The 23,213-nt window shown below is 37.0% G+C and overlaps 4 protein-coding genes across 12 annotated transcripts; 3 read left to right on the forward strand and 1 right to left on the reverse strand.

Annotated features, from left to right (window-relative positions):
* Nucleotides 567-13,264, forward strand: LOC18792855. Of its 9 annotated transcripts, none has more exons than XR_002269554.1 (16): nt 568-593; nt 984-1,034; nt 1,145-1,241; nt 1,334-1,440; nt 1,593-1,671; nt 2,618-2,692; nt 6,564-6,649; nt 7,555-10,498; nt 10,598-10,689; nt 10,791-10,902; nt 10,997-11,079; nt 11,453-11,703; nt 11,840-11,935; nt 12,475-12,566; nt 12,684-12,790; nt 12,906-13,264. XR_002269554.1 is itself a non-coding variant. In XM_020553968.1 (8 exons), the coding sequence occupies exons 4-8, from the start codon at nt 11,591-11,593 to the stop codon at nt 12,942-12,944; spliced, it is 447 nt and encodes a 148-aa protein (XP_020409557.1). In that variant the 5' UTR covers nt 10,598-10,689; nt 10,791-10,902; nt 10,997-11,149; nt 11,368-11,590; the 3' UTR covers nt 12,945-13,264. The 9 variants fall into 9 exon arrangements, 1 of the variants encoding a protein (XP_020409557.1); XR_002269552.1 differs by having other exon boundaries at nt 7,555-10,387; nt 10,997-11,149; nt 11,368-11,703; XR_002269550.1 differs by having other exon boundaries at nt 569-593; nt 10,997-11,149; nt 11,368-11,703.
* LOC18791017 (protein FEZ) lies at nt 15,472-17,964 on the forward strand. Its single transcript, XM_007224829.2, has 3 exons — nt 15,472-16,134; nt 16,422-16,741; nt 16,901-17,964. The coding sequence occupies exons 1-3, from the start codon at nt 15,939-15,941 to the stop codon at nt 17,831-17,833; spliced, it is 1,449 nt and encodes a 482-aa protein (XP_007224891.1). The 5' UTR covers nt 15,472-15,938; the 3' UTR covers nt 17,834-17,964.
* Nucleotides 19,182-19,938, forward strand: LOC18791296 (glutathione S-transferase U10). The gene is made up of 2 exons (XM_007225467.1): nt 19,182-19,505; nt 19,591-19,938. The coding sequence occupies exons 1-2, from the start codon at nt 19,182-19,184 to the stop codon at nt 19,936-19,938; spliced, it is 672 nt and encodes a 223-aa protein (XP_007225529.1).
* Nucleotides 20,211-21,608, reverse strand: LOC18791916 (60S ribosomal protein L34). Its single transcript, XM_007227452.2, has 4 exons — nt 21,431-21,608; nt 21,165-21,244; nt 20,710-20,819; nt 20,211-20,612 (listed from the first exon to the last, which is right to left on the reverse strand). The coding sequence occupies exons 1-4, from the start codon at nt 21,507-21,509 to the stop codon at nt 20,519-20,521; spliced, it is 363 nt and encodes a 120-aa protein (XP_007227514.1). The 5' UTR covers nt 21,510-21,608; the 3' UTR covers nt 20,211-20,518.

Below are 23,213 nucleotides of genomic sequence, written 5' to 3' on the forward strand. Positions count from 1 at the left end.
CCTTAGACTGTTCATAGGCTGCAGCTTAGGAATAGTGAAGTGACGGTTTTGCCCCCGCTTAAGTGATGGTCTCAGTTTAGGAATAGTGATGAGCAGTGAATTAGCCGTTTTACCCTCCAGCCCTGTTCTCTTCTCATCGGGACTTCGTTGGAGTTGCTGAGAGAAGGAAAACCATTGATCAGCCCCACACCCTTCCCCTTCATCGCAGCGGCGCCCCCCCTTCTCTCTCTCTCTCTCTCTCTCTCTCTTCATTTCTCTCTCTCCGCCACCGCCACCGTCATCATCACGAGCACCGACTCTCTCCTACCATCTCCGATGGACGGTTCTGATGCCTCACCCGTTGGATCTCCCGATCGCGCCTCCTCTGAGATTCAACGACAGCCGTCCGACGATGACGTGATCAATCTTCTGGGACCGGCGGTCTCTCCGAGGATCTCAAACAAAAAATTATTAAGCAGGCAAGATCTCTCTATCTCTCTCTATTTGAGCATTTGGATAACGAACCCTAGGAGCTTAATATATGTTTGCATCTAAAAGGAAATATGATTTGGAGCTGATGTTCTGAGCTAATCGACCAGTCTCTCAGCTGGAAGGTAAAGATGGTTGCTTCAATATAAGATCATTCAAACAAAAAATCTGATTTTACACTAAAAAATATATAGAAACCTACTTACCGTCTGTTTGTTTGCTAAGAAAATGTCAGAAAAAAAAAATTTAATATTTTAAAACATTTTACTGTTGTTTTGTGGGTAGGAGTTCACTAATTATGCTTTTAAGAGCGTTTGAGGTCACCCACTGAATGACATTAGTACTTTTTTATTGAAATCACTTGGGTTTCTATGGAAACTCAAGGACATAAGGGCAAAAGTTAAGTCTTTGTTCTATAATTATGTTGGATTGAAAATTTGGTGCCTTTGTTCTTTCTTGCATGTGCTTGGAATTACAATGAAAATTTCCTTTCATTCTTTTTTTTGTTGTTGAAGGTCTGAGCATGAGGACAAAGGTGATTTTGCAATCTCACCAAAGCATTTCAAGTAAAAACCATATCCTCGAATTGCTCTTTTAGTGTGATGGTTTATCATCTAATTGGGTTCTATGTTTGAGCTTATGGATTGGTTCATGGTGGATTTGAATTGGCACTCAGAGTTGCTTGGGTGAAGTTGATGACTGTGTGCATTGCAGTACTACAACAACAAAATAGCGCAATTACATCTATCCATGGACTTTGAGATAGAAACAAGGTTTACATATTTTAATCTCCTCCACTGTATTTCAATTTCTTTCCCTTTTATTAATTTTGATTGTATTTCTCCCCTGTGATGGGATTGAACAGGCTTTTGAATTAGTAATGGGAGGTGACTGTTTGTGCTTGAACGAAGGCTTGCCATTGCCCTTGCTGCTGTTGTGGGACAGAGCCAGCGTATATGTACAGAAGTTACGGTATACATTGTTCTCTCTCCTTCTCTGTAATTTCAGTTTTTTTTTTCTTTAATAGAATTTCGTCAAATATTTTGGCTCTGGATTTTTTGTGTTGAAGAAATTTACAATAAAGGTGTTCTATGATGTTGTGTGTTCGTAAATATCTTTCGTAGAACAACACAGAATGTTGACTGACTTTGAAGGTGCTACAAGAAAAACAAAGTAGGGTTCTGCATTTGGTCTAGCAAAGAGGTTTGTCAATCGTTCTCTCGTCCTCAATTTTTTTTTCAATAAGTCGATTAAATCTCAGCCTTAAATTCACTGTTTTTTATTTCTGTAAAATTTAATGAGAATTTCTGTTACAGAATTGTGAATTATGCATTTTTTTTTTCATGTAAGGGTACTGAGATACTTGGGGGTTCTTTTTATTCTCAGTTCCACTGCATATTATAACTTAGATGGGTCTGCTTTAAGAAGGTTGGTTTTATTCTTGAATTATACCCATTTGGTTTTAGACGTAGTTTATTTAGTTAGATATATGGCTACTGGTGAAATGGATTAGCCAAATATTGCATATGTAATCTGCATACAAATTCCTAGCATTGTTGTAAACAGTCAGTTTAAGTGGAGGATTGTTGTATGAAATTTGGTAAACAAATATCTAGAAATTAGCTTAACAGTTTCTTAGGTTTCATTTAATTTGGTATTTGTTTTTGTGTGATATATTTCTCTTAGGGCGTGTCAAATGGTAAAGCTGCAAGTAAACCATCCATTACACGACATAATGCAATAGACTTATTCCAAAACATAAGTCTATTATTTTGATTGAGTGTTTCAGTGCTCATATTTGTCATTTTTAAACTCTAAATCCCTAATTGATGATAAGGCCTAATATTTTTAATTAGTTGAAATTTTATAATGAGTAATTGGATGAATGTTGATGATTTTGTTTGTGGATAATGATTATTTGATTGGATTAATATTGATGATTTTGTGTGTGGATAATGATTTATTGGATTAGGTGACTATATATGATTATTTGATTTGTTGGAATTTAGGGTTCATGATTTGTTGATTAAATTTTGTGATGGACTTCTTTTCCTCTCTCTGTTTGTTCATTTGACTTAATTAAATTTGTTTCTTAAAAAAACTGATTTTTTGATTAATTGATATGACTGTTTGGTTTGATTAATTCAAGTGTATGGCTGAAAAGTTTCGGAGCTGCATTTGGAGCCTCATTTATTTGGCTTGCGGGCTTGATTTACTTCCCCAGGTTTTCATTCTCTTCCCTCTCAATCTCTGATTTTAATCTATTGGTGTGGAAAAGCTCATATTCAAGTAATTTTTAAACTCTAAATCCCTAATTGATGATAATGCCTAATATTTTTAGTTAGTTGAAATTTTTATAATGAGTTATTAGTTGAATGTTGATGATTTTATTTGTGGATAATGCTTTATTGGATTGGATGAATATTGATGATTATAATGATTTGTTGGATTATATGACTATATATGATTTGTTGGAATTTAGGGTTTATGATTTATTTGATTAAATTGTGATAGACTTTTTTTTAAAACTTAATAATCTGTTTATCCATGATGTGTACATAACGTAGTAGCATATTTAAATTTCTTAAGGGGCGTTTTGAATCAAGTGCTTCCTTCTTTTCTTCAAGAAGACATCTATCTTGGTAAACTAAATTGAGTTTGAGCTTATGGGGTTAAATATTTTGCCATATTTTTGTTGCACTGTTTCTTTTCTTATTCTTATATGCAGGGATGATTTGTATCTTTTCTCTTTTCAGTTTCAAACAGATTTACAGTAGTTTTCTCTTGCCGAAATTTTGTGAAATATATGTATATGGAGCCTAGATTAAGAAATAGCGGTTATGCATTATGTAGCCTTTTTCATGAAATTCTGTATGTTTACTGCTTTGTGTTAGTTTCGCATTATTGTAATTCAATTTATGTTTATTAGATGGGATGATGGGTTTGTATGGTTTTAAATTTCTCAACTGGATCACTGAAACTCCCACTAAAATTAGCAGATTCTCAGTTTAGGTCACTTTTTTTTTTCCCCGACTTTTCTGCCGTGTCTTCTTGGAATGTAAATTCATACAATTGGTTTAAATTAAAAAAAAAAAACTTAAAAATCTTATGAATTGTTATTTGATATAGATTGACTATTTGTCAGAAACAAAGAAACAAACAAAGACAGATGGAGGCCTTCTTACATTAAAGAACTTCTGTTATTTATGGAATCCCTTTAAGTTTCTTCTCCTTCATTATTAGTGAATACATGTGTTTACATATTGCTATGATACTCTTTCTTTACTTAGGATCTGTGGATACTATGATATTTGTAAATTTTTTTTTGTTTCAATTGATTTGTTGTAGGAAAGTAATTAGGTTTCAACTTTAATTTTCTTTTTTCTTTCATCTACCTTTTCTCTTTGTTTTACTGCTTCCCTTCTTTTCTATCATGGTTGGTCTGGAAAAACATTGGTATTGCTTTTTCTGCATTAAGACTCCCATCTATTCTTTTTGCTGTTTTTTAATTTATAAAATGTTCCAATATCATTCCCAATGATTAAATTGGTGCATACCTCAATAGCAACCGCTATACTTCATTGAAGTGATTATTTTATAATAGAGAGGCAATGTCGAGAACAATGTATAAAAGCCACCTAAACTCATCAACACCATTTGATTTGATTCTATTAAAGCTCGGATATTTTGGCTTAATTCTCTTATACATTTTTAATAAATTGTCACAATTATTGTAAGTTTGTTATCAATTGATTAAGGTTATAGTTTTGTCCATCAGATTAATAGAATGCTTAATGTACCTAAGTTGTTGTGTTGTCCTTTTGGACTTTTTAATTTCATTTTGTGATAATAGTTATTGTCTTCACTTAAAATTTTCCATTTATCTATGCTAACACCTACCATTTTCCAAATTTGTACCAACAGAGTTAAAACTCCTGGAGAGAGGACAAGAAAGAACATAAGCCACCTTTACCGCAGAGCTAACAAGAGAAAGACCCCCTTCTAACAGACATCAATAATACCATTCTTCTTACTATCGTACACATTTCACACGGTTTTAAAATCCGCAGCATTGCGCAGGCACCATTGCTAGTATATACTAAAACTGAGTTCAGAATCACTGTTCCTAAGCTGTTCATTAGGAACAGTGAATTTACGGTTTTGCCCCCTACTTATATTCTTTGTTCTTTTTTGTCCTATTCAGAAGCACAGTAAAATGACCGTATTGCCCTTCGCTAATTTTTTTTACCTTCTTGCCCTTCCCCTTCGGTTATCTTCTGTTCCCAAATGTTCGTTCGCTCAGAGAACGCACCATTTCCAATCGAAAACTGTTCCTTCAATCTCTCAGCTACACCACCAAATCCCAAAAGACGTGCCTCCAAGCTCCTGGAAAATCCACCCAAAGTAGACATGCCTGTGAGGGCCATGGCTCCAGCCACAGCAAACCCAGTCATCACTCCCACAAACACAAACCCAGCAAAAAACAGCAGAGGGATGAAAGATCAACAGAAGCGGTGAGCTCAAAACCAGAAGCGTCACTGATGCCAAGAAGCTGAAACCCATCAAGAACACAAGCGACCCTCCAATTTCCAAGCCTCCCATGGCTGCCAAGACCACCTTGGTGTTTTGGGATTTCGTTTGGTCTTGATCTCATCAGTTTTTGATCATCTTCATCTAATCAGTTTTCGATCATCTCACCTCGCTTCGAACTCGCCGCCTCCTCCTTCCCCCATTCCAAAATCTCAATCCCGTGCGCTTTCAATCCTTGCTGCGAAATCGGGGCCAAGAACTGAGGTATGGTTTCTGAAACTCACTTTCTAAGTTTTTCGTTTTGACTGCATCCCTCACCTGCAGAATATTGAAAAATCATAACTGACATTGAACTTGAACCTGCACAATCACTTCAGAATTAGTTAAGTCATAGATCAAACCTCAATGACCCTATCCTCCCCACACGTGACAACACACATGAGCCTCCATCTGAAAACAAGAGGACAACCACAGCAATACTTAAGTCAATTTACCCTCATAGGAGTATATTTGCACGATGTGCTTAGAGTATGCTACACCTGCAGTAGAAACCTGATTGATTATAACCAGCTTAAGATTGATTTCCTATTTCTTGATAATACTTTGTTGTGATGAACTAGCAGGTGTCTACTTCGCAATATGCGAATAAAATTAAATAGACACTAAACAAACAAGGACACCTATGCTTACCTAAAAGTGTCCCGTCAGGGCTCCACATCATGCGGTTGATTGATGCTGTATAGTCACTGGCCAAAGATGAACTAGCAGGTATTTGTTTTTGTTTTCTAGGATGTTTGTTTTGTTTTAGTAGTGGACTAACGAAGTTCAAGCATCTCATATAAAAACACTGCACATAAAAACATATTTGGACAGTTTTGGGACTAGAAAATCATGAACTGCAATTTTTTTGATTTTTTCCGTTTTTTCGTGCTTGTTCTCCTCTTCTTTCTTAACCATGTCTCCTTTTGATGTTTTGTAGGTGGTGTGTTGCTGCTTTAGATAAAGCTGTTTGGTGGTTGTTTTTGGTTCTCTTAAGCTAGAGGTGCGTTTCTATTTTGAAATTCCAGCTGTAAATAAAGCCAAGTAATTCTTATGTAGTTTGAACCAATGACAAGCTGTTTTATGTGTGATCTGTGCTTAGATACATATTAATCTTTTTGACTTTAAACTTTTAGTTTATGGAAGATATGATGTGTTTGGAGGAGTTGTTGATAAGAGTGATAATAACATGATATTGCTTTTGATTATATATTAATGCCTTTTCGTGTGGCTTTTTGAAATGTTTTGTTCTTTTGAGGGACCTTTTTTAACATGAAAAAGGACATGGAGTTGTTATAAACTGCCTTTGGTTTCATTTGATTGATGTTTTGGGTTGATTTGCAGACATATATGTTTAGTACAAACTGCCTTTGGTTTTAAAACCCACAGCATTGCGCAGGCACCTTTTGCTAGTATGTCCATAAAAGCAAAGAGCCTCAAATAAAGTTACAACTAGGATTTAGGATTTAGCCGCTTCGAGTTTAAGGACACTAAGGACATATCACTTGAAGTTTTGAAGTTGTCAGCCGTGCCATTTGTCTGAAATAATCCTCCGAAGCGAACCATAGCATCATCTGAAGACCATCTCCTCCAAGTCGCCATCTCTTCCGAGGTATTCTTCCACATCCCTCGATACCCATTTGACTGCTTTTTCATATAATTTGTTTCTTGAAAGAGACTCTTTTCTTTAAAAAGATTATTTTTTTGCTTATTTGAATAATTTAGGGCTTCCCTCTTTTCTGTTGAAATCTGTATAAGGTTCTTGATCTGTATGCACTATTTCTTTTGTAAGTTGAGATCTGTATAGGTTCTTGATCTGTATGCGCTCTTTCTGTTTTATCTGTTTCTTGATTACAAAAATCCTCCACAAGCCAATTCGTCCTGTACCATCAGGAACATTTCACTCTGCATTGTTCATCCCCAAACATTACAAAACAAATATTTTTCTTGGAAATAGTCATTGATCTGTCTGTATCAAACGAGCATACGTTATCATCGATGAAAAGAAAGAAATTAAAGCTTGCAACATAGTCTAATGTCCATATAAATATTCCAACTTCAGGTATTCTTCAGGAAGTATAGTTTTCCATATTGTAGAAAATAGTTATGCTTATTATCAATCTACAATAAATATAATGATTGAGAACAAAGTCAGGCCATGGGAACCTTAAGACATCATCTAGGCAACCTTCAACATCCCAGCAGGTATATGACCCATTAATCAGATTATACTATAAACTCAACCAGTCATACCATAAAGACCACCAAAGCTCCCCATGAGCAAAATTTCATTTCTAATCTTTTATTTATTTATTTATTTTTTATCTCCATACTTCATGAGAAGCCCTTTAATCCTCTTCACACTGCCTTTCTGTAAAATTAAACTATTGAAAAGTGCTAATAGTCTGAAAAAAGATAAAACTCTACATGTTCTGACCTTGTTTTTTCATATGCTTTATAAGACTAAGAGATAGATAAGTTCAATAAGGACTAGTGCATTAACCTTTTTGCTTGTAGGCCTCCTTAGAAAGTTAGAGCTTCCAAAAGTACAAGAAGATAGTACAATATTACAGTCTTTTACGTATGCCTTATCATTCACATGTATGCCTTATCATTCACATCTAAATCCAATCCGAGCTTGAGAATCCTGTGGGTCCTTTGATAAATCCACAATGTAGAGTTTTATTTTTAGCACAGAAGGATTGCTCTCTTTCCTCAAGTGTCTGGTGTCCTCCAAATCTAGGTCTTAACACTGTTTTCTACGAACCGAAGAGGCAGCTAGGGCTCATGATCAGTTCTCATGTGTACTTTCATAGGTTGTGTAAATCAAGTCTGCATCATCTTCTATACATTGGAATCGCATGTGGTAATTATTCATAGGTGATGGTTATTTTTCCCAAGTGTTCGGTAGCAATCTCCCTCACAAAAGCTAATATTAGACCGGCTTCTTCCATCATTTCACCAAATCCAATCAATTGAACATGTTTAACGCTTGTCAAACACCATCCCACATTATATTTTGGGGATTCCAATTTCTTGCCCTTTCGAACATCTTCCCTATCTACCAATTCGAGATCCAATCTCTGTAAATTAGGAAGGTGTGCGAGCAAGTATGGCATGAACAACCAACCAGAAGAATTTGCCAAAAAAAGTGACTAAAAATTAAACTGCATCTTCATAAGCTACAGCTTGATAGAGGACAAGAAAGTGTACCTTGCTGTTGGAAGCCTCTATGAAGTTGAAATTGATGCCCCACAACTAGATGTTCTTGAAATAGAAGAATCGGTTTTTGTGAAGTTTAAGATTGGAAACTTCAAGCATCTCCGAGAAGCAAGGTTTCAAAGTGGCTTCTACGAAGCAAAGAGGCAACTAGGAGAAGTGGGAGAACTTCTCGTTCTTTTGCGAGAAATATTTTCTACGATTAACACAACATCAATAGAAACTAAATCATACCTTGAAAGCACCATCTCCGACAACCAAGCAGCTAGTAGATATTGACGTTGTGTTAATCGTAGAAAATATTTCTCGCAGAAGAATGATTAGTTCGCCCACTTCTCCTAGTTGCCTCTTTGCTTCGTAGAAGCCACTTTGAAGCCTTGCTTCTCGGAGATGCTTGAAGTTTCCAATCTTAAACTTCGCAAAAATCGATTCTTCAATTTCAAGAACATCTATTGTGGGGCATCGATTTCAACTTCATAGAGGCTTCCAGCAGCAAGGTACACTTCTTGTCCTCTATCAAGCTGTAGCTTATGAAGATGCAGTTTAATTTTTAGTCACTTTTTTTAGCAGATTTTTCTGGTTGGTTGTTCATGCCATACTTGCTCGCACACCTTCCTAATTTACAGAGATTGGATCTCGAATTGGTAGATAGGGAAGATGTTCGAAAGGGCAAGAAATTGGAATCCCCCAAAATATAATGTGGGATGGTGTTTGACAAGCGTTAAACGTGTTCGATTGATTGGATTTGGTGAAATGATGGAAGAAGATTGATTGGATTTGGTGAAATGATGGAAGAAGCCGGTCTAATATTAGCTTTTGTGAGGGAGACTGCTACCGAAGAACACTTTGGAAAAATAACCATTACCACATGCAATTCCAATGTATAGAAGATGATGCAGACTTGATTTACACGGCCTAAGAAAGTACACAAGAGAACTGATCATGAGGAAACACAAATCTATATTGACTGTACCAGTATTTTAGACAAATGGCACGGTTGACAACTCTCACATCATTGAGGTGGTACGGCCCGTTGGAGCATAATAAGAGTCTAAACCGCCCCTTTTCTAGGGATCAGGTTGAAGGTGCCTTGAATCAAATGTTCCCTACCAAATCGCCAGGAGTATATGGCATGCCTGCTTTGTTTTATTAGAAGTACTGGGATATAGTGGCTTTCTATGTAAATATTCTGAATGAGGGAGCCAATGTGAAGGAAGTGAACCAGACGCTCGACTCTCATCCCGAAGGTGCACAGGCCAGTGAAGGTTACTGAGTTTCGACCAATCAATTTATGCACAGTGCTATATAAAATTATATCTAAATCTTTGGTGAACAGATTGAATCCGATCATGCTTTTTATTATTTCTGAATATCGTAGTGCCTTTGTTCCTGGAAGGATTATCACTGATAAAATTATAGCGGCTTTTGAGAGTATCCATGCTATTAAACGGCGGGGTGGAAGTAAGCTGAAGAAGATGATCCTCAAGCTTGATATGTCAAAAGCGTATGACCGGGTAGAATGGGATTTTTTAGAAGCTATGTTCAGCAGATTGGGTTTTAATGCCAGATGGGTTAACATGATTATGGATTGTATTTCTACGGTTTCTTATTCAATTCAGGTGAATGGAGAAGCTACGGGTATGATTGTGCCAACAAGGGGTTTGCGCCAGGGAGATCCACTGCCCCCTTACTTGTTCCTAATTTGTGCTGAAGGTTTATTGGCGCTGCTGTCAAATGCCCTCAGATTGAAACGTATTAAGGGGTTTCTGTGGTGCAGGGAGCTCCCATTCTCTCCCATTTATTTTTTGCTGATGACAGTTTACTTTTCTATAATGTGCATTTATCTGAAGTGTCTAATTTGCTTCAGATGCTCAGTGTGTACAAACAGGCATCTGGTCAAATGATTAATTTCGACAAGTCCGCTGCCTGTTTTAGTCTCAAGACTGATCCTATCACAAAGCAACTAATCTCGGACATGCTTGGGGTTAGAATTGTGGTTTGCCATGAGAGATATCTGGGGCTACCTACACTTACCCAACGAAACAAAAATAAGATGTTCAGCCATGTTCATGACATGTGGCAGAAATTATCTACTTGGAATTCAAAATTGTTGTCAACAGCAGGTAAAGGGGTATTTATAAAAGCAGTGGGGCAAGCGCTACCTACTTATACAAAATTGTTGTCGCCTTACATTTGCTTTTTCAAGGGCAGAGTAAAGCCCAAAGGCGATTTACAAGAAAAGGTTATCACTTTTCAGCTTCAACTAACTCTCAGTTGACTCAAACAAAACGACTCTGATAAAAAAGGACAAAAGTAAACAATTTTTTGGTGAAATTCACAGGAAACTGGAGTGCAGTGGCAGATTTTGAAGCGATGGGAGGTGCCCTGGGAATGGCAAACAGTGTCCTTAACATCACTTGCTTGTGGACTGAGGTGGGTTCTTAGTATTTAATCTGCCAATGCTCATTTAATCATGTTTAATACTGGATTGATATTTCACAATTCAAAAGAATAAGATTAATTTTTTTTCCCAGGCAGTTTTATTTTGACAGGATTGGTAGAGACAGCAGCTGTACCGTATTTAGGACTTCGAGTTCAAGATTTGAGTATAGATGAAAAGGCAGAGATACTGTTTCTTGATCAAGGGTATGTATTATCACATTGTAATTCTACTTGTAATGCTGTGTGTTGGATTGAGAATTTTATGAGGGTCTAATGGGTTCAGTTATTGTTTTGCTAGTATTACAACTGCAGCTATACTTGCAGTTTTGTATACTGTTGCCAGCACTTTCCAACCGCTGCCTCAAGACGTTTATCGCTGTTGTACTGATTTTTCCAACTCCTTTTTTACTTTATAGTAAGACAACAAAGACACATACACACACACAGAGAGGTGAGAAAGGGTTCCTGTTATCCCATTTTCTTGTAGTTGTCTCAATGAGATAACACTTGTTGTAATTTATATATGGACTGCGATTGATGCACAATACTGAAGTAGGGATATTTGAATTTGGCTAGTAGGTCGTTGTAACAACATGCTTTGTTATTAAGTAGAGACAGACTTTTACCATATAGTTGCAGAATTTATATTTGGAATCTCATCATTGCCAGATTCTGGTTTGTTTAAGCCTATATCTAGACTGTGAAGATTTGAAGGACCCTTTCAGTCTACAGAAGGGGTGGCTTTTGTGGGCAGGGATTGGTCTTGCTGGTGCAATAGCTGCCATCGCAGTGACAGAGGCTGCTGCGTCCTTGTTCAGGGGGGAGAGCCCAGAGAACGAGTTCGTACCCTATGATTTCTCTCTCGTTATAAAGTGCAGCGGACACAAATTCTATGATTCTTCAGGATCAATTCCACCATGTAAGGAATCATATATGTGATTTTACTTGGTTTCAGAAGGACGCTCTAGTTAGCTTGCTTCCACTGATTGGATCTTCAAGTGTCAGGTACTTTACAGGGTCTTTTCATTTTTGTGCATGTTCTGGGAATTATAGTATTCATAGGCTTAGGTGTTGAAACTTTACAGCACTAAGACTTGAGGATTCAGCAAGTTGATTCAGCTGTTGTTAATCTTCATTGCAGCACTGCTTGCTTGTTGGGCATCACTGGGGTTTTGGCTCCAATTCTTGAGGAAACTGTATTTCGGGGGTTTTTTTTTATGGTCTCCATGACTGAGTGGTAATTTTCCATGTTTTCCCTTTTATAGGTTGCATAATATGCCTACAATGATTGATTATTTCTCTCTACATTGCTCTAAACATGCATGGTAGCTCCCCTAAACTTCCCTACAATTATTTCTGAAGTTTTCTCAATAATTTCTGTCCATAGATTTTGTTATCAATTTTCAGAAGTTTAAACTAGTGTGTTGGAAAGTAGAGGCTGGATTAACTAGTAATCTGCCATCCAGGCGATACTGTTTGGTTCACTCCTAAAATTGCTTTGCTTAATTAATTAGCCAGATTCACAAAATTCTACAAACAAGAGTGAAGCCTGAAGAAGTGTACAGGCTGAGAAATATAGGGTAGAAGAAACTGCTTTTGTGACACTTATGTAGTAAAAATTGCAGAATCATCCAAATATTTGATATAAGGTTTGTTGAGTTGGCTAAGGATGGGATTAAAATTCCTTGGTTTTAGCTAGTTTTAGTATAGTTAGTTATGTTATTGCTGTCAACTGTTCATTCTTGGGTATCTATCCCTGACAAGTTCTTTTTGCAGGGTACCTACACCAGTTGCTATTGGAATAGGTGCAGCTGTATTTGCACTTGCACATCTCACTCCGGGAGAGTTTCCACAGCTGTTTGTGCTAGGTAATGTGTTTACTTAAAAAATTTAAAAACAAAATTCTGCATCACCTTCAACAAACGTTAATGTGGTTTAGGTGTCCCCAAGCACAATCTATCTCATGTACTGTATGATCTATTTAGGCTCTGCTCTGGAATTGTCATATGCTCATACTTGCAACCTTTTAACCCCCATCACAATACATGCTCTCTGGAACTCAGGAGTGATATTGCTTCTGACCTTCCTTCAGGTAAACATGATGATTACCAAGTATTGAAGTTATGACCCTGTATAATCTTTCTCAACAATGATTTATTTTCAATGTGGATTACTAAAACCGATCCTGCTTCTTGTTTGTGTGACAGCTACAAGGGTACGTTGTTTGTGTGCTGCAGACAACCTGATAGGAGTAGGAGTTTCTTTTTCATTGATGATACAGTGCATTTTCTAAGGGGTCCATAAAAGTTACAAGCGTCTGTAAGGCCTGCAAGGATTACTTAAAAGTCGCCATAGTTTAGAATATTTTTTTTCTCTGGTTTTTTGTTTCTTGGTGGTGGTTACCCATATCCCAGTCATGAGTTTGTATTAGAGACCTTGAACTACTTTCGTCTCTAACAATGGAGACACAGAACGGAATGGGTGGGTGGGTCATTGATTTGTATATTGTGAATTGAAGACGATAGTGAAGGGTTCAATATTATCCTATTTTTTGTTTTTTGTTGCATTCTTGGACTCTCGACAATATAATACTAAACTTATGAACATTAGGGTTAGAATGGCTGAAAAGCATAAGCAGCCGAGTATCTTTTAATTGGCCTATGAATTGTTGACTAAGTTTCAACGAAGTACAACAAATTAAATAGATATTGCAGAGGCCTGGTTTCATATACACGTTTGAAATAAAGAACAAAAAAGTATATATAATTAATTCGTGGTGAAGTAAAATAACTCTAAAGAAATTATGCAATTATGACATTAATTTAAATATCCATTCTGTTTTATGATATGTGAGTTCAAACCTGAGACTTCTGATATCCAAGTTAAGGTCATTTCAAATTCAGTTTAAAACATGATCTTAATTCACATAGTAAGTGGACATTGTAATTATTAGATGAATAATAATTTATTATGAAGATTGGGCAGCCGAGTAATTGGTTTGAAGAGTGTGGTTGGTAAAATTCATGATCCTTTGGTCCTTGGAGTTGGCCCTTTTGCAATTTACATGGCAGAGAGAGTTATGAGTGAAATTGAAAAGGGGGGTGGGTTAATAATGTTCACATAGAAAGAGGTGAATTATGTATAGTATAGAATATAGATGCTTGGGGTTGAAGAGTTTGACCCTTTTTTTTATAAAACTTTGGTTGCACGCTTGGGGAAGCAAATTCTAGGTCAATCAACAGACAAAAAGGGTTCCAACCGAGGGTTAGATTTTGGGAGTTTCACTGACTTTTTAGTCCCAAAGTTTACCATTTGACTCTCAGTGAACCCTCCAACCATTAAAATACTTGCTATCCAACCCCTGGACATTGTTAGCAAAATCTCAAGTATAATAATAGTATGACAATTTGGACTTGAAGCTAATTATATCACATAAATAATTATGAAGAAGGTACTTTCATTGTTCTTGAAACCTATTACTTTGGTTTTGGTTTACCAAAAGCAATGAATTGAGGAATCCCACGCCCACACTTGGTTTTCCAAAGTCTACAAAATCAGAGAAATTTTAACTTACTTGCACATCTTAAATGACCAAAACACCCCATTGAATGAATAATTTACAGTAAACGAGTAGGGTTAAGTGTCAAATTCACTAATACCATGACTTATTTCCTTTTTCCCTTTCTTAATTATAAAGTTTTAGTGAAAGCTAAACAAACAAACTTTACTTTACAAGCAAAACAATAAAGCAGAGAGTCAAAACCTCCACAAACACCAGCACCGCACAGAAAATTAGAAAGGAAAAAGACTGAGAGGAACACGGGCGCACTGTTGTATAAACACCAGTAAATCACTGAGGACTAGCTTTTCCTACTTCAGCCTGAAACAATTATAATTAATTTGAAAGTTCCACTTAACATGAGTGTACACTGATTAATTAACTGATTAATTAATGTTTGAGAGAGTGTTATAACTTTTTAAGCCTCTGACTGAAAGATACATGTGTAATATTTGTGAAGTGTAACTTCTATTCAGAGCAAGTGGTCCATTAGCTAGATTTGGAGGGGATTTAACTTTAACCATATTGATTAGCCTGCAGATTATGAGTGATTATGACACTAAAATAATTACAACTGTTCAACCTGACAAAGTCAGTGGAATAGAAGCTCTGGGAATGGAATAGAAACGGGATTTTCGGATTCTGAGGACCTGATATCACTTATAATAATAATAATTATAAATTATAATAATGGGATCCTAATAAGTCCTCTCATAGAAACCCAATTCTAAAAATATTGTTTTTGAGAGCCTTTGGTGTTGGAAGTTGGTTCAGGTCCACGTTTCCAAAAACCAATTCAAACAACCTCATATTTAAATAAACACTAGTCCTTAGCTTGGAAACTTTGATTTGTCTTCATTTGCAATGGATAGACCAAAACTTCGATTATAAATATATAATATTTGAGAGAAATAATGAATCAAAAATGTGTTCATAATCCCTATACTATAAGCTGGTGACATATACAGGGGGTGGTTCCTTGAGATTCCACAACTTGGATTAATAAAACAAACCCTAAATTGGGTTCATTTAAGGGTCTTCTCTAGTGGAAAATCTATTTTCTTTTTCTTGACTTGAGCTTTAATTTTCTTGGTAGTTGTGATATTAATTTGATGGCTTTGATTTTAAGAGCTTCATTGTATTAATATCTATGTGAGTGTGTGCGAAGAAGTACACAAGTAGCCAACGCGATCCTCGCAAGACACACACTCATTTTAAGTCACCAGAAAAGGTGGCTGATCCTTCGGAGGCAGACCCCTCCTCAGGAAGCATATATTTTGCCTACAAATTAAGTCCAACCTCACCGCCAACTTAATTGGTTGCTTTCACTCCACCTCTTCACTTGTGTGCCTTCTTCTCCTTCTTCTTCTTCTTCTTCTTCTTCTTCTTCTTCTCTCTCTCTCTCTCTCTCTCTCTCTCTCTCTCTCTCTCTCTCTCTCTCTCTGTGTTTTTGTGTGTTCATGTTTTCTAGCTATATCTAGGGTTTGCTTGTTACTACAGTTTCAGGCTTTTCTTTCAGGTGTTATATGTATAAAAGAGCACTGTAATTGATATTAACATTAATTTATTCAGCTTCTGCTTGCTGAGTACAGCTCTTACTAAAAGTGATTAAAGTTTCATCTATATCTAGTAACTTTAAATAGTTTGGGGAAAGAGAGAAGAATACTAGTACGTTTAAGGTATGGATGAGAGAAGTGATATGAATATTATTGGAGGAGATAAAATGGATGAAGTGATGCTTCCGGGGTTTCGTTTTCATCCAACTGATGAGGAGCTTGTTGGGTTTTATCTCAAGAGGAAGATTCAGCAGCGCCCTCTCTCTATTGAGCTCATCAAGCAACTAGACATCTATAAATTTGATCCCTGGGATCTTCCAAGTAATTTTTTAAAATATAAATCTTGTTCATGCATGAGTACTGAAAAAGTTCAACTTCTAATTTATTTGGCAGCTTTTTCTCTCTTAAATATGTGTTGTTTATATACCTAAGTTCTGTATATTTAGGTTAGGGTTTCATTTCGTTTCTTTGTTTAGAATATCTAAGATTGTCTAATACCCATCTTCCTAGCTACCTAGCTTAATTTTGAACAGCTTAATTAGCTTTAAAAGCCGGCTGCTACAGATGTTAGAGTTTTTAATTAAATTTTTTGTTTGATATATATGTAGAGTTGGCAGCTTCCGGGGAGAAGGAGTGGTATTTCTACTGCCCAAGGGACAGAAAATACAGAAACAGCACAAGGCCGAACCGGGTAACTGGAGCCGGGTTCTGGAAAGCCACGGGAACCGACCGACCCATCTACTCATCCGAAGGTGCATGTAGCTCCAAGTGCATTGGGTTGAAGAAATCACTTGTTTTCTACAAAGGCAGAGCTGCCAAAGGGGTCAAAACCGACTGGATGATGCATGAGTTTCGCTTACCGTCTCTCACCGACTCACTCCAAACAAAGAGATCATCATCATTCATGGACAAAACCATTCCTGCAAATGTATGTAAAGAAAATTTATCTTTGTATATATCGCGAGTTTAGTTTGACAGTCAGATAACAATTCACATCACAGATTGCTTGATAAGAGAACTCAATATTTAATATTTATATAATGTATTATTGTTGACTAATAAAACTATATAATACTAATTGTTGCAGGACTCATGGGCAATATGCAGGATATTCAAGAAAACAAATTCAAGTCATGCTCATCAAAGAGCCCTTTCTCATCACTCTTGGGTGTCTGTCTTGCCTGAAACAAACACATATGATGATCATATGCTAGGCTCCAAAGCTGCACACAGTGCTGCTCATCATCATCACCAACATGAGTTTAGTTCAGAGAGAATGCCATTGACATCAAAAACCAATTCAACCACCAACTTCTGTGCTAACAACAACAATGACATACAAATCTCATCCACCACAAGTTCTATGTCCCCTTTAGATATTTACACTAGCTCCTACAAACCCATGAACCCATTGATGATGGGTTGCAACATCAAACTACCCTATCAGTACTTTCCCATTTCCAATTCCAATGGAGACTACTTTTCTAGCACCCCTAGCTTCACATTTTCATCATCACCTCTAGAAACTCCATCAGGACCGGTGGCTAAATGCGCCGTGGATGTGTCGTCTTTGTTGTTGAATATGTCGTCTTCGATGCTTGGAGATTATAATAGTAGCAACAGCATCAACAAGGCTTCTGCAGAGAGCACTAATTTTGAATTTAGTACCACCACTGGATCACAAGATCAATGTAATGGCGGCTTCTCATCCATGCCATTGCCACATCATCATGAGGTCGCGCAAGGTAATAATAACATGGGCAATGGTCATGACACTGTTGTTGGGTTGATCAAGAACAATGTTTCAAATGTGAACTCGAACTTGACAGAAGACGCAGATGATCAACAATGGGAGACGAATGTGAGATCCAATATTGGGTTTCCCTTGATGATGAGCAATAGTTTACCTTTGCCTTTGAATATAGGAGGAGGGGGAGGAGGAGATGCATGGAAGTCGAGTTTGACGTGGGAGTCTTCACCATGTCCAAGTGAAATGTCCACAACCAGATGCTATACTTGAAATTAGTTACATAAGAAACATTTTGTCAGTGTCTCAAAAACCATTTGTTTCTTAATTATAGCTTAACTTTTAGTTAGCTAGCTATAGCTCAGTTAATTAAGTTTCATCTCTAGTGGGATTCTTTTTGCTAATTAATTAAACTCCAAAGTCTGTATGATTAATTGAGGAAATAGAGTGTTGAGGATTTCGCATGTTAACTTGAGGTCCTTTCGTTCAAAATTGCAGATCATCAATGCGCACTCACAAACATATCATGATGCACGCATTCACAAACGTGCTTGTAACGAGAAAATTTCAAATTGATAAACTAATTAATTAAGTATGTATTCAGACTCGAGAGACCTAAAAACAATTCATCGACATGTTTTTTTCTTTCCTTTGTATCCAAAAAGGAAAAGCGGATAAATTGGTTATGCTTCATGCTCCGAGCATGCTAGGATTAGAAAGGAATGATCAACATTTAAAGACATAAGAGCGATGACATATTAAACTCACACACACACTATATGCATGCTAGGACTCGAAACCGGGATCTTTCTTTGAAAATCATTGCTCTAAATCACTACACTAGTAGGTCTTTTTGCTGATCAAAATAATTAACAACAAAGGTTTGGGGTCTTTTATTTTTATTTTCATGGTTATTTCTTTTGGGGAGAAAATAAATAAACTTGTACTTGTACTCTATTAGAGCTGGGCTCATGTCCAAAATTATTCATCGAAGTGGTCAGAGAATATGGAGAAGGAGATGTGATGCTAACATTGGCCCAATGGAATGGCGTTTCTGTTTTAAAGGGGTTTGATAAGTTGTTTAAGCCCAAAAAGTGTAAAAGGCCCAAGACATATAAAATCAAATGAAACATACAGATGATGAAGCAAATCCACGGAGCATGCATGAGATTCTTGTTCGTGTCTTTCTAATCCATTGACAAAATTAACAGCGTTGGCTTACTGAAGTAAGCGAAAGATATTAGATTGCTTCCATATGACATGATGCATGCCAATGCAATAAGACTGATTCATTGGTAGATATCTGATTTATTAGTGAATGAAAAACAGATCAAGTGGCTATAAACTTACTGAGTCATATTCTCAGGTCTTGCCATCAGTTTAGCCGAGTCGAGGATAATATGTAAACAAAGACTTTCCGGTAGTTGAAATTACGCGAAGGCTAGGAAATTGCATCTATGTAGACAGAATTCAGTTGGCTCACACTTTTAATAAGATCCAACTCGATATAAACCTCTCAGCACACTGCACATGTATGCACCAATTCACAGAGAGAGAGAGAGAGAGAGAGAGAGAGAGAGAGAGAGAGAGAGAGAGAGAGAGAGAGAGAGGAGAGAGGAGAATGGAGCACAAGCAATCTGAGGTTGTGCTCTTTGGGACATGGGCTAGTTCTTTCAGTGGTAGAGTCAAGATAGCCCTGAAACTTAAGGGCATCCAATATGAGTATGTTGAAGAAGATTTAGTAAACAAGAGCCAAATGCTGCTCAGCTACAATCCTGTCCACAAACAGGTACCTGTTCTTGTACACAGAGGCAAGCCAATCGCAGAATCACGCGTCATCCTCGAATACATTGATGAGAACTGGAGCAAAACCCCCAATCTGCTGCCCAAAGATCCATATGAAAGAGCCAAAATTCGCTTTTGGGCAAAATATTATGATGAGAAGGCAAGCAAGCAAGCTATTTTTTCTTGTCATTGTCGTACTTTAGTTGCTAACCACTAACAAAACAATCCTATTTCATTTTTATCAGATCATACCAGGAATATACAGTATTATAAGATCCACAGGGAAATATAGAGAGAAGGCCATCGAAGACTTGAGCGAATTGGTTAAGGTCTTTGAAGAAGGGATGAAGAGGGATTTTCAAGAGGATCCCCTCTTCTTCATTGATGGTTCCTTGAGCTTTCTGGGTATTGTGGTGAGCTCATATGCTTGCACCTATGAGGCTTTTCATGAGGCTGTCACTACCGTTCTTATACCCGAAAAGAACCCTGCATTCTTTTCATGGGTGCATGATCTCAAAGGCCATCCTCTGATAAAGGAGACTCTCCCACCTCATGACAAACTGGTCGCCAGGCTGAAGCATCTTCAAGCTTGATCTTTTAGTCCTCACAGGCATAAGAGAAAAGGCTTGATCTTTTAGTGATACGAATACATTGGCAGATTTTAAGATTTTTCTCTTCTTTTTTTTCATCCTATTGGAATTTGAATAATTGTGATCTTAGGTTACACTCGTCTAGGGTTGCTGTAGCGATAATAGTTAAAACTTGGCTGTGCTATTCTAAATCTACCTTAGATGATCTGGTAATACGTACGTTGCATTTTCATCCTCTACACATCAGAGCACTCAAACTAAAGAAAGTTCCAGTCTTGCAATGAAAAACAATCAACTACATGAAAGGTTTGGAAAAGATCCACACATAACTGGAGTCATAAATAAAGCTACTAAACGGGCATTACACAAACAATTGGAAAATGTATATGTTACCACTGAAATACAAAACAGGGAAAATCCACGGTAAGAATGGATTTCTGAACAAAATTAAGTACTTAACATCATAATTAAACCATCCACAACAAAATGTAAAAGTACAAACTGGAACTCAAATTACTTCCCATAGCCCACCACAAGCCAAAATCACTCTGGTAGCTACGTAACACTCACTCGATCTTGAAATCTAGCTCTTTGAGGCTTGCTTTTCCTTTGCCTTCTGAATCTTCAACACCTTTTTCACAATCTTTTGTTCTTCAATCAAAAAGGCCCTGATGATCCTGTAAACCAACAGAAAACGACTTGTCTAAACCCAATCCATGCAACATAACATTAGAATTGGAAAAGAAAAGGTCAAACTGGAATCCATATACAAACCTTTCCTTGACAGCAGCTCCAGACAATACGCCACCATAAGCACGGTTAACAGTCCTCCGATTCCTAGATAATCTAGACCTCTTATATTCAGCAGGTCTCAAGTGAGGGATCTACAAGCAAAGACAACAATGTATCACCCCTGAGAATGCGCTCATAAGCAATCATTACCCACATACAATGCTCCACGCAGAAATTGATTGCAACTAAGAACTCAAATGAATGGGTTAAGTGGAACTAGAACCATTCCATCCACACACAGAGACACACTACTGAACTGGCATGGTAGTACTTTAACAAATCAAATGAATCCGGATTAGTGCAACATTTTCAGATGCAAATTAGAAAACATTGGGCACCCACTAAACTACAATGGAGATGAAACTAGAATATAAAAACTATGAAGGCAACACAAACTGTAAAAACAACACAACATTTTTAACAGAAATAAGACATACCCCTTGAATCCTCTTGCCAGTGACAGGGCACTTGGGTCCACTCGCCCTCTTCTTAGTGGTCTGGTACACTAGCTTCCCTCCTAAACATCCAAAACAACCATCAGAAACAGCACAAACAATTGAATTAACACAAACAAAGCAGAGCCCACAAATCAAAACACCATCTTAATCCACCATTCATTTGCAGTTACACACAAATATGAGCCAGAAATGAAGCAAACAACATTTAGGGCTTACAAGTTACAAGCAAAAATATTTAAATTTACCGGGGGTTTTGACGATCCTGTGTTGGTTGGATTTGGTGGCGTAGCTGTGCCGGGTACGATATGTGAGACGCTGCACCATTTTTGCTTGATTTTCAGCTATCACTCAGTCTAGGGTTTTGTCGAAGAGGAGGCTTTATATGAATCATTATTAACTTACTGCTTAAGATCGGAGGGCCCTTATTAGATCTTTGCTAAACTGTCTCTGATCTGATGGACGATCCAGATTTTAATTTCCACGCATACGAGGCTGTCGAAGTGGGCCAAGTGGCTTGCGTGATTGTACCGATTTACGACGTCGTTTCTACAAACTTTGAGTTCAATTGGGCTGGGAGAGGCCCACTAAAATGATGCGGACGAGGTAACTTGCATCAATGATTATTTTCAGTCTCCATTTAAATTTAAATTTTATAAAACAGTGGTTGAATAAATAAATAAAATGACTTTGATAAAATAAAATAAAATGACATCAAAATGTGAAGCATGCGATGCAACCTTTTGTGGCATTTTCTTACAAAGCAACAACAAACCAAGACCGACTTTGTTTTCCCCCCTCTTAGCTTGAGCAATAAGCACGGACGAGACATGTAGGGCACAAAACAAAGTTAGCTTCACTTGCCTAGCTATAGCCTATATGTATATTCCAATGGAAAATAGGTGCTTTCGCGCTTCGTGGTGCGCATTTCTTCTTTCCGTATTAAACTAAATCTCTTGTTTAAAAGCATGTATGAAATGAAAGCTGAGTGAGGATCGAATAACACAACAAAAACAAAAAAAGTAATTCACCAAATCCTTCCAACCACACCCCCCCCCACCCCAAATGTCATCACCGCTCACCACTCACCTCCTGCCATGGCATCTTGGATTTTTCTGGTTGACTTTGCACCATTCATGTCCATCACGTTACGGAGACGGCAAAATAGTTTTACTAAATTGTACATCGGGTTGGTATAATTATACTTTATATGAATTTGACTAGCAATATCTGAAAAAAGAAAGTGAATGCAACACGATAACTTTCTAAGAGATATCAGTATTAGTATTGGTTTAGCTTTTTTTTCTTTTTTATTGTTGTCATCAATGTCTACCCATCTCATCTTACCTATAACAACATGCTAATTCTTCGATAATGACACCCACAGCCGGCCAAAACCATCCATTGAGTGAGGGGAATTGAATTCAAAACAAGAATGATAATTTTGCAAGTCTACTAATCTAGTTTAATTAGCGGCGATATTTGCTAAACAAATAGTTTTCGCTTTCCACCCGTAGGCTTCTTACTTGAAATCTTAAATATACATTTTATTACAAGTCTAGGGTCACATTCTCCTTCATCCTGCCCCCTCATAGTTATGAAAGCAGGCTAAAGACATGCCACCAATCCGCTAATTTTAAATTCATGACGCCCAATTGTTGACTCATTTGTTATCCAAAATTAGAAAATTTGTTGACTCATTTTTAAGTATTAAATTTAAACAGTATATTACAACAAATGATAAAAAAGACTTCACCATATTTTAATTATAATGGCCGGCTGATATATTGAGCATGCAATTGCTTCAACGGGTTTACTATTTTGTCTATTCATGAAGCCCACTAATAAGAGTACTGATAATGCAATTAAACAAATGGGTCCAGCCTAATTAAAAAGTACTTTGATTTATAGATAAGATCTCACGTTTCAACTCCATGACATCTTAGTTGTGTATGTAGGTGAAAAAAATTCCCGCCTATGTAGTATGTACTATCGCTTATTCTAAAAACAAAAATATGATGCAAAAAATAA

The sequence above is a fragment of the Prunus persica genome, chromosome G1 (genome assembly GCF_000346465.2).
Source record: "Prunus persica cultivar Lovell chromosome G1, Prunus_persica_NCBIv2, whole genome shotgun sequence".
Classification (NCBI taxonomy): Eukaryota; Viridiplantae; Streptophyta; class Magnoliopsida; order Rosales; family Rosaceae; genus Prunus; species Prunus persica.

Coding starts and splice junctions, on each gene's coding strand:
- LOC18792855 (XM_020553968.1), top strand. CDS start 11,591: ATGATTCTTCAGGATCAATTCCACCATGTAAGGAATCATATATGTGAT. Junction 11,704..11,839: donor ATTGGATCTTCAAGTGTCAG/GTACTTTACAGG, acceptor TCTTCATTGCAG/CACTGCTTGCTTGTTGGGCA. Junction 12,567..12,683: donor TCCACAGCTGTTTGTGCTAG/GTAATGTGTTTA, acceptor TGATCTATTTAG/GCTCTGCTCTGGAATTGTCA.
- LOC18791017 (XM_007224829.2), top strand. CDS start 15,939: ATGGATGAGAGAAGTGATATGAATATTATTGGAGGAGATAAAATGGAT. Junction 16,135..16,421: donor TGATCCCTGGGATCTTCCAA/GTAATTTTTTAA, acceptor ATATATATGTAG/AGTTGGCAGCTTCCGGGGAG. Junction 16,742..16,900: donor ACAAAACCATTCCTGCAAAT/GTATGTAAAGAA, acceptor TAATTGTTGCAG/GACTCATGGGCAATATGCAG.
- LOC18791296 (XM_007225467.1), top strand. CDS start 19,182: ATGGAGCACAAGCAATCTGAGGTTGTGCTCTTTGGGACATGGGCTAGT. Junction 19,506..19,590: donor CAAAATATTATGATGAGAAG/GCAAGCAAGCAA, acceptor CATTTTTATCAG/ATCATACCAGGAATATACAG.
- LOC18791916 (XM_007227452.2), bottom strand. CDS start 21,509: ATGGTGCAGCGTCTCACATATCGTACCCGGCACAGCTACGCCACCAAA. Junction 21,245..21,430: donor CAGGATCGTCAAAACCCCCG/GTAAATTTAAAT, acceptor TTGGATGTTTAG/GAGGGAAGCTAGTGTACCAG. Junction 20,613..20,709: donor GGAGCTGCTGTCAAGGAAAG/GTTTGTATATGG, acceptor GTTGGTTTACAG/GATCATCAGGGCCTTTTTGA.